The sequence below is a fragment of the Salvelinus fontinalis genome, chromosome 37 (assembly GCF_029448725.1).
Source record: "Salvelinus fontinalis isolate EN_2023a chromosome 37, ASM2944872v1, whole genome shotgun sequence".
Taxonomy (NCBI): Eukaryota; Metazoa; Chordata; class Actinopteri; order Salmoniformes; family Salmonidae; genus Salvelinus; species Salvelinus fontinalis.
In genome coordinates, this window is record NC_074701.1 from 11,112,583 (window position 1) to 11,127,556 (window position 14,974).

Genomic DNA, 14,974 nt, shown 5'->3' on the forward strand with positions numbered 1-14,974 from the left:
GCAGTAGTCTGACCAAGAAGTAACAAAAGCATGGATTAATTTTTCTGCATCATTTTTGGACAGAAAGTTTCTGATTTTTGCAATGTTACGTAGATGGAAAAAATCTGTCCTTGAAACAGTCTTGAAATGTTCGTCAAAAAAGAGAGAACAGGGTACAGAGTAACGCCGAGGTTCTTCACAGTTTTATTTGAAATGACTTTACAACCATCAAGATTGTCAGATTCAACAGAAGATCTCTTTGTTTCTTGGGACCTAGAACAAGTATCTCTGTTTTGTCCGAGTTTAAAAGTAGAAAGTTTGCAGCCATCCACTTCCTTATGTCTGAAACACAGGCTTCTAGCGAGGGCAATTTTGGGGCATCACCGTGTTTCATTGAAATGTACAGCTGTGTGTCATCCGCATAGCAGTGAAAGTTAACATTATGTTTTCGAATGACATCCCCAAGAGGTAAAATATATAGTGAAAACAATAGTGGTCCTAAAACGGAACCTTGAGGAACACCAACATTTACAGTTGATTTGTCAGAGGACAAACCATTCACAGACAACCCTGATATCTTTCCGACAGATAAGATCTAAACCAGGCCCGAACTTGTCCGTGTAGACCAATTTGGGTTCCCAATCTCTCCAAAAGAATGTGGTGATCGATGGTATCAAAGGCAGCACTAAGGTCTAAGAGCACGAGGACAGATGCAGAGCCTCTGACGCCATTAAAAGGTAATTTACCACAAGTGCAGTCTCAGTGCTATGATGGGGTCTAAAACCAGACTGAAGCATTTCGTATACATTGTTTGTCTTCAGGAAGGCAGTGAGTCGCTGCGCAACAGCTTTTTCTAAAATTTTTGAGAGGAATGGATGATTCGATATAGGCCAATAGTTTTTTATATTTTCTGGGTCAAGGTTTGCCTTTTTCAAGAGAGGCTTTATTACTGCCACTTTTAGTGAGTTTGGTACACATCCGGTGGATATGTACCATGTTCAACATAGGAGGGCCAAGCACAGGAAGCAGCTCTTTCAGTAGTTTAGTTGAAAAAGGGTCCAGTATGCAGCTTGAAGGTTTAGAGGCCATGATTATTTTCATTGTGTCAAGAGATATAGTACTGAAACACTTGAGTGTCTCTCTTGATACTAGGTCCTGGCAGAGTTGTGCAGACTCAGGGCAACTGAGCTTTGGAGGAATACGCAGATTTAAAGAGGAGTCCGTAATTTGCTTTCTAATGATCATGATCTTTTCCTCAAAGAAGTTCATGAATTCATTCCCAAACCAAAAACCGTGGATTGATGGCAGCATTCGCGTGAAACTGAAAGCGCGAACCACAGCTTTTAACCAGGGCAAGGTGACCGGAAACATGACCGAATACAAACAGTGTAGCTATTCCCTCCGCAAGGCAATCAAACAAGCTAAGTCGCAGTATAGAGACAAAGTAGAGTCGAAATTCAACAGCTCAGACACAAGAGGTATGTGGCAAGGTCTACAGTCAATCACGGATTACAAAAAGAAAAACAGCCCCGTCGCGGACCAGGATGTCTTGCTCCCAGACAGACTAAATAACTTTTTTGCTCGCTTTGAGGACAATACAGTGCCATTGACACGGCCCGCTACCAAAACCTGCGGGCTCTCCTTCACTGCAGCCGAGGTGAGTAAAACATTTAAACGTGTTAACCCTCGCAAGGCTGCAGGCCCACACGGCATTCCCAGCCGCGTCCTCAGAGCATGCGCAAACCAGCTGGCTGGTGTGTTTAAGGACATTTTCAATCAATCCTTATCCCAGTCTGCTGTTCCCACATGCTTCAAGAGGGCCACCATTGTTCCTGTTCCCAAGAAAGCTAAGGTAACTGAGCTAAACGACTACCGCCCCGTAGCACTCACTTCCGTCATCATGAAGTGCTTTGAGAGACTAGTCAAGGACCATATCACCTCCACCCTACCTGACACCCTAGACCCACTCCAATTTGCTTACCGACCCAATAGGTCCACAGACGACGCAATCGCAACCACACTGCACACTGCCCTAACCCATCTGGACAAGAGGAATACCTATGTGAGAATGCTGTTCATCGACTACAGCTCAGCATTTAACACCATAGTACCCTCCAAACTCGTCATCAAACACGAGACCCTGGGTCTCGACCCCGCCCTGTGCAACTGGGTCCTGGACTTCCTGACGGGCCTCCCCCAGGTGGTGAGGGTAGGTAACAACATCTCCACCCCGCAGATCCTCAACACTGGGGCCCCACAAGGGTGCGTTCTGAGCCCTCTCCTGTACTCCCTGTTCACCCACGACTGCGTGGCCATGCACGCCTCCAACTCAATCATCAAGTTTGCGGACGACGCTACAGTAGTAGGCTTGATTACCAACAACGACGAGACGGCCTACAGGGAGGAGGTGAGGGCCCTCGGAGTGTGGTGTCAGGCAAATAACCTCACACTCAACGTCAACAAAACAAAGGAGATGATTGTGGACTTCAGGAAACAGCAGAGGGAGCACCACCCTATCCACATCGACGGGACAGTAGTGGAGAAGGTGGAAAGTTTTAAGTTCATCGGTGTACACATCACGGACACACTGAATTGGACCACCCACACAGACAGCGTTGTGAAGAAGGCGCAGCAGCCTCTTCAACCTCAGGAGGCTGAAGAAAGTCAGCTTGTCACCAAAAGCACTCACAAACTTCTACAGATGTACAATCAAGAGCATCCTGTCGGGCTGTATCACCGCCTGGTACGGCAACTGCTCCGCCCACAACCGTAAGGCTCTCCAGAGGGTAGTGCACAACGCATCACCGGGGGCAAACTACCTGCCCTCCAGGACAACTACACCACCCGATGTCACAGGAAGGCCATAAAGATCATCAAGGACAACAACCACCCGAGCCACTGCCTGTTCACCCCGCTATCATCCAGAAGGTGAGGTCAGTACAGGTGCATCAAAGCGGGGACCGAGAGACTGAAAAACAGCTTCTATCTCAAGGCCATCAGACTGTTAAACAGCCACCACTAACATTTAGTGGCCGCTGCCAACATACTGACTCAACTCCAGCCACTTTAATAATGGGAATTGATGGAAATTATGTAAAAATGTATCACTAGCCACTTTAAACAATGCCACTTAATATAATGTTTACATATCCTACATTACTCATCTCATATGTATATGTATATACTGTACTCTATATCATCTACTGCATCTTGCCATCTTTATGTAATACATATATCACTAGCCACTTTAAACTATGCCACTTTATGTTTACATACCCTACATTACTCATCTCATATGTATAGACTGTACACTATACCATCTACTGCATCTTGCCTATGCCGTTCTGTACCATCACTCATTCATATATCTTTATGTACATATTCTTTATCCCTTTACACTTGTATGTATAAGGTAGTAGTTGTGGAATTGTTAGGTTAGATTACTTGTTGGTTATTACTGCATTGTCGGAACTAGAAGCACAAGCATTTCGTTACACTCGCATTAACATCTGCTAACCATGCGTATGTGACAAATAAAATTTGATTTGATTTAATTTATTACGGCTGAGGTGAAAGCCATCCTCACTTGGGGAATGCTGCTTTTTAGTTAGCTTTGCGACAGTATCAAAAATACATTTCGGATTGTTCTTATTTTCCTCAAGTTGGAAAAATAGGATGATCGAGCAGCAGTGAGGGCTCTTCGATACTGCACGGTACTGTCTTTCTAAGCTAGTCGGAAGACTTCCAGTTTGGTGTGGCGCCATTTCAGTTCCAATTTTCTGGAAGCTTGCTTCAGAGCTCGGGTATTTTCTGTATACCAGGGAGCTAGTTTCTTATGACAAATGTTTTTAGGGGTGCAACTGCATCTAGGGTATTGCGCAAGGTTAAATTGAGTTCCTCAGTTAGGTGGTTAACTGATTTTTGTCCTCTGACGTCCTTGGGTAGGCAGAGGGAGTCTGGAATGGCATCAAGGAATCTTTGTGTTGTCTGATAATTTATAATTTATAGCACGAGAATTTTGATGCTCCTTGGTTGGGGTCTGAGCAGATTATTTGTTGCGATTGCAAATGTAATAAAATGGTGGTCCGATAGTCCAGGATTATAAGGAAAAACATTAAGATCCACAACATTTATTCCATGGGACAAAACTAGGTCCAGAGTATGACTGTGGCAGTGAGTAGGTCCGGAGACAAGTTGGACAAAACCCACTGAGTCGATGATGGCTCCGAAAGCATTTTGGAGTGGGTCTGTGGACTTTTCCATGTGAATATTAAAATCACCAAATTTGAATATTATCTGCAATGACTACAAGATCCGATAGGAATTCAGGGAACTCAATGAAGAACGCTGTATATGGCCCAGGAGGCCTGTAAACAGTAGCTATAAAAAGTGATTGAGTAGGCTGCATAGATTTCATGACTATAAGCTCAAAAGACGAAAACGTCATTTTTGTTTTGTAAATTGAAATTTGCTATCATAAATGTTAGCAACACCTCCGCCTTTGCGGGATGCACGGGGGATATGGTCACTAGTGTAACCAGGAGGTGAGGTCTCATTTAACACAGTAAATTCATCAGGCTTAAGCCATGTTTCAGTCAGGCCAATCATTATGATCAGTGATTAGTTCATTGACTATAACTGCCTTTGAAGTGAGGGATCTAACATTAAGTAGCCCTATTTTGAGATGTGAGGTATCACGATCTCTTTCAATAATGGCAGGAATGGAGGAGATCTTTATCCTAGTGAGATTGCTAAGGCGAACACCGCCATGTTTAGTTTTGCCCAACCTAGGTCGAGGCACAGACATGGTCTCAATGGGGATAGCTGAGCTGACTACACTGACTGTGCTAGTGGCAGACTCCACTAAGCTGGCAGGCTGGCTAACAGCCTGGCCTGCACCCTATTTCATTGTGGAGCTAGAGGAGTTAGAGCCCTGTCTATGTTGGTAGATAAGATGAGAGCACCCCTCCAGCTAGGATGGAGTCCGTCACTCTTTAACAGGCCAGGCTTGGTCCTGTTTGTGGGTGAGTCCCAGAAAGAGGGCCAATTATCTACAAATTCTATCTTTTCTGAGGGGCAGAAAACAGTTTTCAATCAGCAATTGACTTGTGAGACTGCTGTAGAGCTCATCACCCCTTAACTGGGAGGGGGCCAGAGACAATTATTCGATGCCGACACATCTTTCTAGCTGATTTACACGCTGAAGCTATGTTGCGCTTGGTGACCTCTGACTGTTTCATCCTAACATCGTTGGTGCCGACGTGGATAACAATATCTCTATACTCGCCAGTTTTAGCTTTAGCCAGCACCATCTTCAGATTAGCCTTAACATCGGTAGCCCTGCCCCCTGGTAAACAGTGTATGATCGCTGGATGATTCGTTTTAAGTCTAATACTGCGGGTACCATAAGTCCCTCTATTGCCACAAGATTACCACATTTCAATTTCCCCCCGTTTTAGAGTAGCACTGTAAAAATGTAAAGTGGTACTTGACTGTACATAACACACATTTTGTCATGGCTCCATTTATCACGTTGGAGGTAAGACCCAGATGCAGACAGCGTTGAAGAAACAAAAGTTTATTCCTGACAACAGGGGCAGGCAATCAACAGGTTAAGGCAGGCAGGGGTCAATAATCCAGAGAAGGTATAAATGGTCCAGAATGGCAGGCAGTCTCAGGGTCAGGGCAGGCAGAACGGTCAAAACCCAGGAAGGACTAGAAACAGGAGCAGGAAAACAGGCAAGAGCAGGGAAAAATGCTGGTAGGTATGAAAGAACCAAACGAACTGGTAACAGACAAACAGAGAACACAGGTATAAATACACAAGGGATAATGGGGAAGATGGGCGACACCTGGAGGGGGTGGAGACAAGCACACAGGTGAAACAGATCAGGGTGTGATACCACTGAGAAGTACTTGGGTCAGTAGATTTTTACATGGGTCTCAACGTGGGTTTAGGTGTCTTCATTGTTTCATTGTGTTTCATAGTCTAGGCTACATTTACACGGTCTTGTAACAAAAGTAAATGTTACTCGTTTTCTGGAGTCTGTAAGAGGGCAATTGTCAGCCCTTGTAAAGGCCACTTATATCTGAATCAAGCTGAGAAGTTAACCTTTTTCTCATACGTCTCTGTTAATGTTGCGCAACCAGCTGCTTTAAGGGACTATGCAAAAAAAAAAAACATGTGGTGCGTCCCAATAATGATCTCCTTTCTTCTAAAGTGTACACTCATTCACTACTTCCCACAGAGCTCAAAGCATTGGATTGGTGGAGGAATTGGGTAGAGGGAGTTTCCACCCTAATTCTTATACAAATTATTTCCTTTAAAGTCAAGTGAACAAGGAGGAGAGAGAAACAACTTTGATTAAACAGTGTGTGCCCATTGATTTGCCACCTCATTCACATTTCTTACATTATGTGTCCTTGTATGTTAACGTGTAGGTAGACAACACAACTTTTGCTATGAGTTTTGCTTACAGTGATCTTTATGTCCCTGTCCACTTCAATGTTGATTATAGATCTACCAAACTTAAACAGCTTACCCATTCTCCAATAAGTTTGACTCAGGTAGTCTCTTAAGTTTTTCACTGTATCGTAGGAGTGCCAGGCTCACATACAGATGTTGTCTAAGGGGGAAACAGCTGTTGCAACCTCCTGAGCGCTCCATGCATCTGAAGTATGACATCAAAGCACCTCTCATTGCTAATGGCCATCATGTCACAGACAGGATGGGAGACTCACAAAAACAGAATGCCTAGTTGTGGAAAATACCTTGTACTTGGGTCAGTAGATTACAGTAGATGTCCTTACTTCAATATAAATTATGTTTCAAGAAGAACATCTGAGAAATAGAAGTTGGCCAATTAACAAGTCATAGCTGTAAGACTGTCATTCTTTTATCTCATTTTCACATACATTACATTACTATAATGAATTATGATAGTAGGCATTGTATTAACATTGTAAAAAACCTACGTGTTGGGAAGTTTAATACCTTCATCTATTATGCAGAGACATCATTTTGTCCTTTTCAGGCATGCAAAATCATTTGTGATCGTCAGCGAGAGCAACGTGTCTCAGGTGTGTTGTTCACGCTGTACGCAAAGAGACACTTGAGGAAGACCCAGGGGGACAGATGAAAGTGAGAGATATCGCTAGCATCCAACCCAGGCAGTTGTTCATGAATATCAAAGAACATCTGTGGCATTGCAGCTTTGTGAGATTCAAACAGGTTCACATGAGGTTTTTACCTGCTCATTGAACCAGGGTAATCTATCATGAAGATAGAATCATCACATCATATTTGGTTTCACATAACAAGTAAAATACAGATGGCAGAATGCATGCACAGGTGCAGTCAACTGAATTGTGGAAGAAAGACACAAACAACCTTTCTCAATACTTCTAAAGATTCCATGCACATGTTTTGTGCACAAATTCAATTATACCCGTCTACACAATGGATTAAAAGTATGCTAAGGAAATTCAGCATCCCTTCTGTAAGTTTCCTGCTGCTTCCAAGAATCCAGTAGTTGACTTTACTGACTCTAAATCCCTCTGTCCTCAATGCGTCAGTGGTGGTACTGGTAGCCCCTCCGTCTCGAGTTTTGCTCGTGCAGACCATTGCCTTGGCAACACTTAAGGAAACAAGTGGTGCTCTCAAAGGCTCAGACATTGGGGTCGACACTCATCTGAGGAGGTTGTGATAAACAGTCGAAACCGTAGCCAAAACCCTTTCAAAAACGGCAAAACACAAGAGGAAGAAGCCTGGTCGCTAGGGGGAAGAGCAACTCTCATTTAAAATGAGGGAGGTATTGGTAAAAATATTCATTGAAGAGGTTTGGAGATGCTGTGAAAATATATTTAAGAGCACTTTCAAAATGGCAGGGGTGGGAGACATATGGTGGTGGGGATATTAGACTGCATTGATTTCCCACTTTCGAAGCAGCTCTCGACCACCCTTGATTATGAAGGAAAGCAATGGTTTCCATTCTCAAAGCTATTACTCCTACTCATTAAATGCAAAAGCTCAGATGTCCATAACCATTCAACTGTGCAACATTTTGCTCTTTTGATTTCAATAATGCTCCCCGCAGACTCTATTAGACTATTTGCAAGACTATTACGATGGAAATATTTTGTAGGTTTATTACAAGGCGCCTTTGCTTTAGCTTATTTGTTTTACTGTGCCTGATGATATAATGGATTGGGATAAGAAAGCCATGGAAACACAGACAATGACAGCTTGTGAGATAAACATGAATGGAAAATGCTCTAATACTAGATAAACACTAAAACGTAACATAGAAGGTGTGCTGCTTCACAGAAGGTAAAACCTGGCACTGTCTTACACCATTGACTGTTCCAGAATAATGTGGCAGCATATATTCAAGACGGCACACTCATTCTAGTGCAACATGTTGGGAAGTAAATGATTCACAGCAGAGAAAATCACTGCTCTGAAGGCTTCTCACACCCAAACAATTTCGATGACCATTTTCACAAAGCCAAGGCATTTTGCTGCATTCATAATGCATACGTCCTAAAGAACTACATTACGGGAAGTGATTTCTCACTATTCTGCTATTTCCCTTACCTTAACTCTCAGAGCCAGTAAAGTGGAGCATTAAGAATGTGTACAGTATAAGGATGTGGCCCTGATTTATTTATATCTCTCGTCTACCACCAGTAGCGTTGAGCCACAGGTGCTAATGGCTGTTTCTTTCACATTCAGCCCACCTGCTCAGTTTTCAGTACCTATTACACGATCACATCTTGGACTGTCCATTTGGGTTTTCTGATATAGTCTGATGCTTGAGGTTATTAACGGTGGATAATGCTCTGTTGAGGCCCATTTGAATGTTTTCGGATCAAAACACTTTCTATTGTCAGAGAGAAGAGCGATGTTGTGTTAATGAAGCCGTGGCGACTAAAAGATGGGCATTCGTGTGATAAGCAGAAAGAAAAGGGGGACAGCCGTGAGTAAGCACAGCAGAGAGGCACATAATGGGTGCATACATTAATAGGATTGAGTGTCATGCTAATCATTCTGTCCACAAATGGATGACAGGCTCTGTCTGTCTGTCGCTCAAGTCTTGGCTCCATAGCAACATTTCTCCTGGTTTGTATTGGGGTGAGGTATACCTCTTTAGAGCATCACACGTCACACATTATTTACCAGTTTGTCTCAATCATTTTGATAAGACTATACTCGAGGAAATATTTTGCTTAATGTTATTAATGACTCAATTGCGACAGAAGACGGGACATGCGCTGAGTTGTTATTCAGGGAGGGTTTCTTCAGTCTTCACCTAGAGTTATAAATGTGCGAGTGCTCCCCTTTTGACAGCCCCAGCAAACTGTTCACTATAGATTGATGCGCCGGCAGGCCTCTCCTCAGTGCTTCTGTCCAGTGAAGATTCCTTTGCTTCAGCTGAAAGACGCACAACTTATCAGTGGGAGCAGCATCTTAATACCAGAATAGTGTTGCTCGAGCTCATGTTTTCTTTTTTAAGGAGAAACCATTGCCTGCAGCTGTATGTCATGTTGTGGCTGCAGCTCCAGGAATGGGTATTTGGGTCCATGCTGCTTGAACGATAAGGGATGATTTATGTGAATATATTTTTAGCCAGTTGTGGAAGAAAAATGGAGCTTCTTGAGACAATGGCCACCGTTTCACACTGGGAACCAGAGCTAAGTAGGTTATAAATGTAGGTTACATGTAACTAAAAATTGATGAACCGAGATTTTACATTTCAGTGCAACTGCATTTATTAATTGAATACTGATGTTTTACAAAGTTGTATGTCTGATTTAAACATGATGTTGAAATGGTTTTGATCATATGTGCATTCGTAACATTATTTTTCATCAGAGAGACAATCCAATGAAGGGTAATGAATTTGGGCATGTCTTCCCTTTTACCACCTGTTCAGGGGTTCGGCACCATGAGAAACAGCTCAGTGAGACTGTTGTTGGAGTGGGTGGAATTCTAACACAGCTGGGTGTCGGCATCTCAACTATCCAGTGTTCTTACCGATTTGTATTGGCGTGATTGTTAAACAGTAGCGATAGTTTTGATGTCTTCAATATTATTCTGCAATGTAGAAAATAGTCCAAACAAAGAAAAACCCTTGAATGAGTAGGTGTGTCCAAACTTTTGACTGGAACTCTGTATAATGATGACATTTGGTGACGTTTTTTGTTCGTTTTGGTCTTCAGCAAGTTTTTTTTTTGGTTGTTCATACGTTTTTTCAGTGAGCAAGCCAAAATCGGCAACAGTAGCGATTCTTCAATGAAGTGTTTGTGTCATTCAACGAGAGACAACTTGTTTTCATTATTATTTTTTTTTCACCTGAGAAATACTGCACCAAACAGCTTAGTTATATGTAAAATTGCGCAACTAAGATCTGCTCAGCAAAAAACGTCAAAATTAATAAAATATTTATTGAGTTATCTATTACTATTTTGAGGACGCGTATACTGTCTACGGGATTTCAAGATGGACAAACAGTACTACTGAAGCTTTTTTTCTCATTTTTCAACAAAGGTATTTTAAGGGAGTATGCGAGCACACTTGTTCGGTTTGCCCAGCCGAGTTTGGCTAGGCGCCAGCCGAACCAAAGCATGCTGACGGCTTTTGCCAGCACATCCACTCCATCCACAATCCCACTAAGCTATTTTTCAGGGTAGACCAGCTCTTGGATTGACTGTATACAAGATCATTGAGATTGTCTGAGACCACTTTAACAGTTACCTTGATTCTTCTTTTGCCAGGTCCAAACTGTTATGCAGACACACAAGTGATCCCAGCTGGGCGCGAGGTGAAGATTGATGAGTGTACAATCTGCTACTGCACCTATGAAGTGGGCACGTGGCAGATCGAGCATCAGGCTACCTGCAGCAAGAACGATTGCCAGGTGAGCTAGAGACTGGCCCTGACAGTGGGTATGGGGGCAGGGGCTATGGGGCCATAGGTGCTCCCGCCGTGTCCATGTCAGCCAGCACGCAACTCAACGCTAGCCTGATTAAACCAGACTGACCGCTGGTGAGCGCAAACAAATGAGTGCAGCGTTCAGTCTAGTTTAACCTGGCTAACTGAACGCAGCCTTCACCCAGTCTATACCAGACATCAGGGTCATCCCCCAGACCGTATGATTTCTGCATTTACAATCACATGTATTATTAAATCAAGCTTTATATGAAGAGTTTGAATCCATATACAGAATATCTATTTATCTATGTACTGAATTATTTATGGAGAAAAACTAGCCAAAACATATTTTTTTACAGCCACTGCATTTTATTAAACTGCAATGTATTGGGGTTAGAGGTCAAATAAACATAATGGAATGTATAGAATCCTTACTGTCTGTGTTTCATGGAGGTAGAAACCATAGCCTACTGACAGGGGGTGTCATTCTTACACGATGCACCACCTGAAGTAAAACAATGGGTAAAACTTGTAAGGTTTCAATTTGAAAATTGTACGTAATTTTGAAAATAACTTAGTGAAGAAATGTAAGAAATGACATGACTGTTTTGTGATTTGGTTATATGAGTTTTGCAATTTCAATGTGTTTTGATTTTATGTGCTTTTTGTAAGCAGTTCTCTTTGTATTATGTATTCATGTTTAAAATAAACAGCAACCTGTGCGCTGTAGGTGCTTGAATGATAATATCAATCAATTTCTTGAACCAAATACATTAAAAAAAAGTATAATATATATATTTTTTCAATTGTAATTTTTTTTTGCCCAACTCCAGATACAAACTTATACATACGAACAACAACTTACAGACACACACACATGATGACTACATCTCATCTGCCCAGACCCACATGCTCACACCCCCATCCCTAGTGCCTGCATTATTGTTTGCCACTTGGCCTTAAATTGTACGAATTTATTTTTCTCGGTCGCCCATGCTATTCCAATGTTTCAATAATACATATTTGGATTTTGCCATTATGTTAATGATGGCGGATAGATTGATTTCCAAGTTTTTAGTTCGTTTTTTCAAGATGAGCGATGAGAAGAGAATCCTCCAGTCCATTGGGTATCTCACTACACCATGTCTTGAAATATGCAGACAGATGGATTAAAAGTAAGTTTAGATTGTCATTTTTCTGACAACCAACTTTCTAGTTCCGCCCACAACTTCTGAACTTTATAACGTTCCCAGAATTGAGATTATTGAGTCGTTATTAGTTTTACACTTAAGACATGAATCTGCCGTTGTGTTGTAGAATTTGCTAATTTATTTTCTTGTATAATAAATTCAATATATTATTTTATACTGGATTAAGCACACATTTTTGTTAACTGTAATTCTGTTAGTTATGCTCCAACTTTCCATCCTTCTTGTGCCAACATCAGTTCTTTTTAAGTCTTGGTTCCAATAGTTTAAACATTTTTCTAAGAGATTGTCAGTTGGATAGGCTCTCTGCAAGGTTTTGTATATCTTCCCTATCACATGAACATCCTTTTCTGACTCAAATAGGATTCCCTCAAGGTTGCTCCGATGTCTAAAATATATTTTGTGATATGTAACTTTTAAGTATGTATTCGAAACTGTCTCCATTGGTTAGTCCAAAATTACTTTTTAATTCTGTCATGGAAATAAATGTATTTTCTGTTACCAAGTAATTTTCAGTTTCTATGCCTTTATATTTACGTTTTCCATGTGGACCAATTTATCTGTGAATTCTGAATCCAAGGATTTTTCCATAAGGTTGTGTTTTTAGGGCGTGATATTGGTTCTTGTAGAATACGTTTCATTTTCTGCCAAATTGTTATCGTGTTCTTAACTATGAAGTTAATGTTCTTAGCTTTATCCTTTGAAAATAGTCACGTAGAAAGATTCTGGGGATGAGCATGTGCAGCTTAAATATGAACCCATTGTTCCTCTTTAGTGCATTTAACCCATATGTCGTAAGTAAAAGCCTTGTGTAGCGAGTTGATACAATTCCGAGTCTGGAAGGGTAAAACCACCCTCAGACATAGGAAGATGTAAAACTTTCATTTTTATTCTATGAATTTTATATGCCCATATAAAGTCTGTTATGACCGGGTATACTTTTTAAAAGAATGTCTTCGGTGTTAGCGAAAATATATACAAAAACTTGGGCAGCCATGCCATTCTAAAGAGGTTTATTCTACCTGTAAGATTTATGGGAAGATTATTCAATTTAATTAGATCTGCTTTCATATTGTTGAGTAATGGAATAAAGTTATCTTTACATATTTGTTGTTTGTTGGCACTTATTAAGCATCCTAAGTATTTCATTTTTTTTTTGTGGTCCACTTAAAGGATTACTGTAGCTCGTGAGTTATTATTTTTCTTTTTCCTATTGCCATTCATTTTGTATCCTGAGATATTTGAGTATTCAGAAAATATAATTTTTATCAAAGGGGGCATTGAGTTTACAAAATTGGTCAGGTATATCAGGAGATCATCAGCAAATACGTTTTGTTCTTTATTGGTGTTTACCAATGCTAATACCTGTTATGTTTGTGTTCTGTCTAATTCTTTCTGCAAGCGGTTCAATTGCCAGTGCGAACAGAAGGGGGGAGAGGGGACATCCATGTCTTGTGCTCCTTTCTAAAGCAATTTCATCAGATAATGTAATATTTGTGTATATGTTTGCTTTAGAACATTTATATAATTATTTTATTAAATGTATTATTTTAGCTGGAAAGTTGAAATATTCCAAAGTTTTGAATAGAAAAGCCCTGTCAATACGGTCAAGAGCCTTTTTTGGCATCAACAGAAACTGTTGATAAATCTTTATCTTAATTTTTTGTGTATTGTAATAAACTGAAACATGTTCTTGTATTTGTTTGTAAGTGTTAGTTTTTTATAAACCTTGTTTGATTGATTTGTATGAAGTCTGGTAAGACATTTGCCATTCTATTTCTTATATTTACATTTACATTTAAGTCATTTAGCAGACGCTGTTATCCAGAGCGACTTACAAATTATGCTTTGTTTTTATTTTATTGTCACAATTTATTAAACTTATGTGTCTATAATCCGCAGGGGACTCTCCAGATTTTCCTGGTTTTAATATAACTGAAATAACTGTTTGATGCATGAAACTAGGAAGGACTGAATTGAGTGACATGTCTAAATAGGGGGGCTACTTTGTGCCAAAATGTTGAATAGAATTCTATGGTTGGCCATCGATTCCTGGTGCTTTTCTCCGTGTGAATATTTTAACGGTATCTAATATCTATTCTTAGTTGATCTCTGTTTTTAGTGATTACTTTTTGTCTACTGATAATTGCTTCAGAGTTATGGAATCTAAGAAGGCTATAGGACAACTAAATGTTGTTTAGTTCTAATTTATATACATTTCATAGAAGCTTTTAAAATGGTCATTAATCGCGTTGTTTCTAATTACCACTTTTTTATCTTTATCTTCTTAAATTATAACTGGTTTAGCATGTACTCATTTTATGAGAGCTGCAAGATATTTACCAGGTTTATTTGCCACTACACTGAACAAAAATATAAACCCAACATGTAAAGTGGAGGAGTATTTCTGTCTGTATTAAATCCATTTTGTGTGGAAAAACACATTCTGATTGGCTGGGCCTGGCTCCCCAGTGGGCCCTCCCATGCCTCCACCTCTGCCCAGTCATGTGAAGTCCATAGATGGGAGACATCGATCTGCATATGAAGTTGTGTCTTGGCTCAGATTAGGAGCCAATCTGTAAATAGCACACCCAACTACCTCATCCCCATATTGTTATTTATCCTCTTGCTCTTTTGCACCCCAGTATCTCTACTTGCACGTCATCATCTGCACATCTATCACTCCAGTGTTAATGCTAAATTGCAATTATTTTGCCTCTATGGCCTATTTATTGCCTTACCTCCCTACTATTCTACGATTGCGCACACTGTACATAGATTTTTCTATTGTGTTATTGACTGTACGTTTGTTTATGTGTAACTCTGTGTTGTTGTTTATGAGAACTTGTTCTCA

The 14,974-nt window shown here is 40.7% G+C and overlaps 1 protein-coding gene across 1 annotated transcript in view; it reads left to right on the top strand.

Annotated features, from left to right (window-relative positions):
• Positions 1-13,226, top strand: part of LOC129836129 (brorin-like) — a 28,062-nt gene extending 14,836 nt beyond the window's left edge. The window contains exon 4 of the mRNA XM_055901946.1: positions 10,756-13,226. Coding sequence (XP_055757921.1) covers positions 10,756-10,907 — 152 coding nt within the window. The 3' untranslated portion in view covers positions 10,908-13,226. The remainder of the gene's footprint in view (positions 1-10,755) is intronic.
• Positions 13,227-14,974: the final 1,748 nt, after the last annotated feature.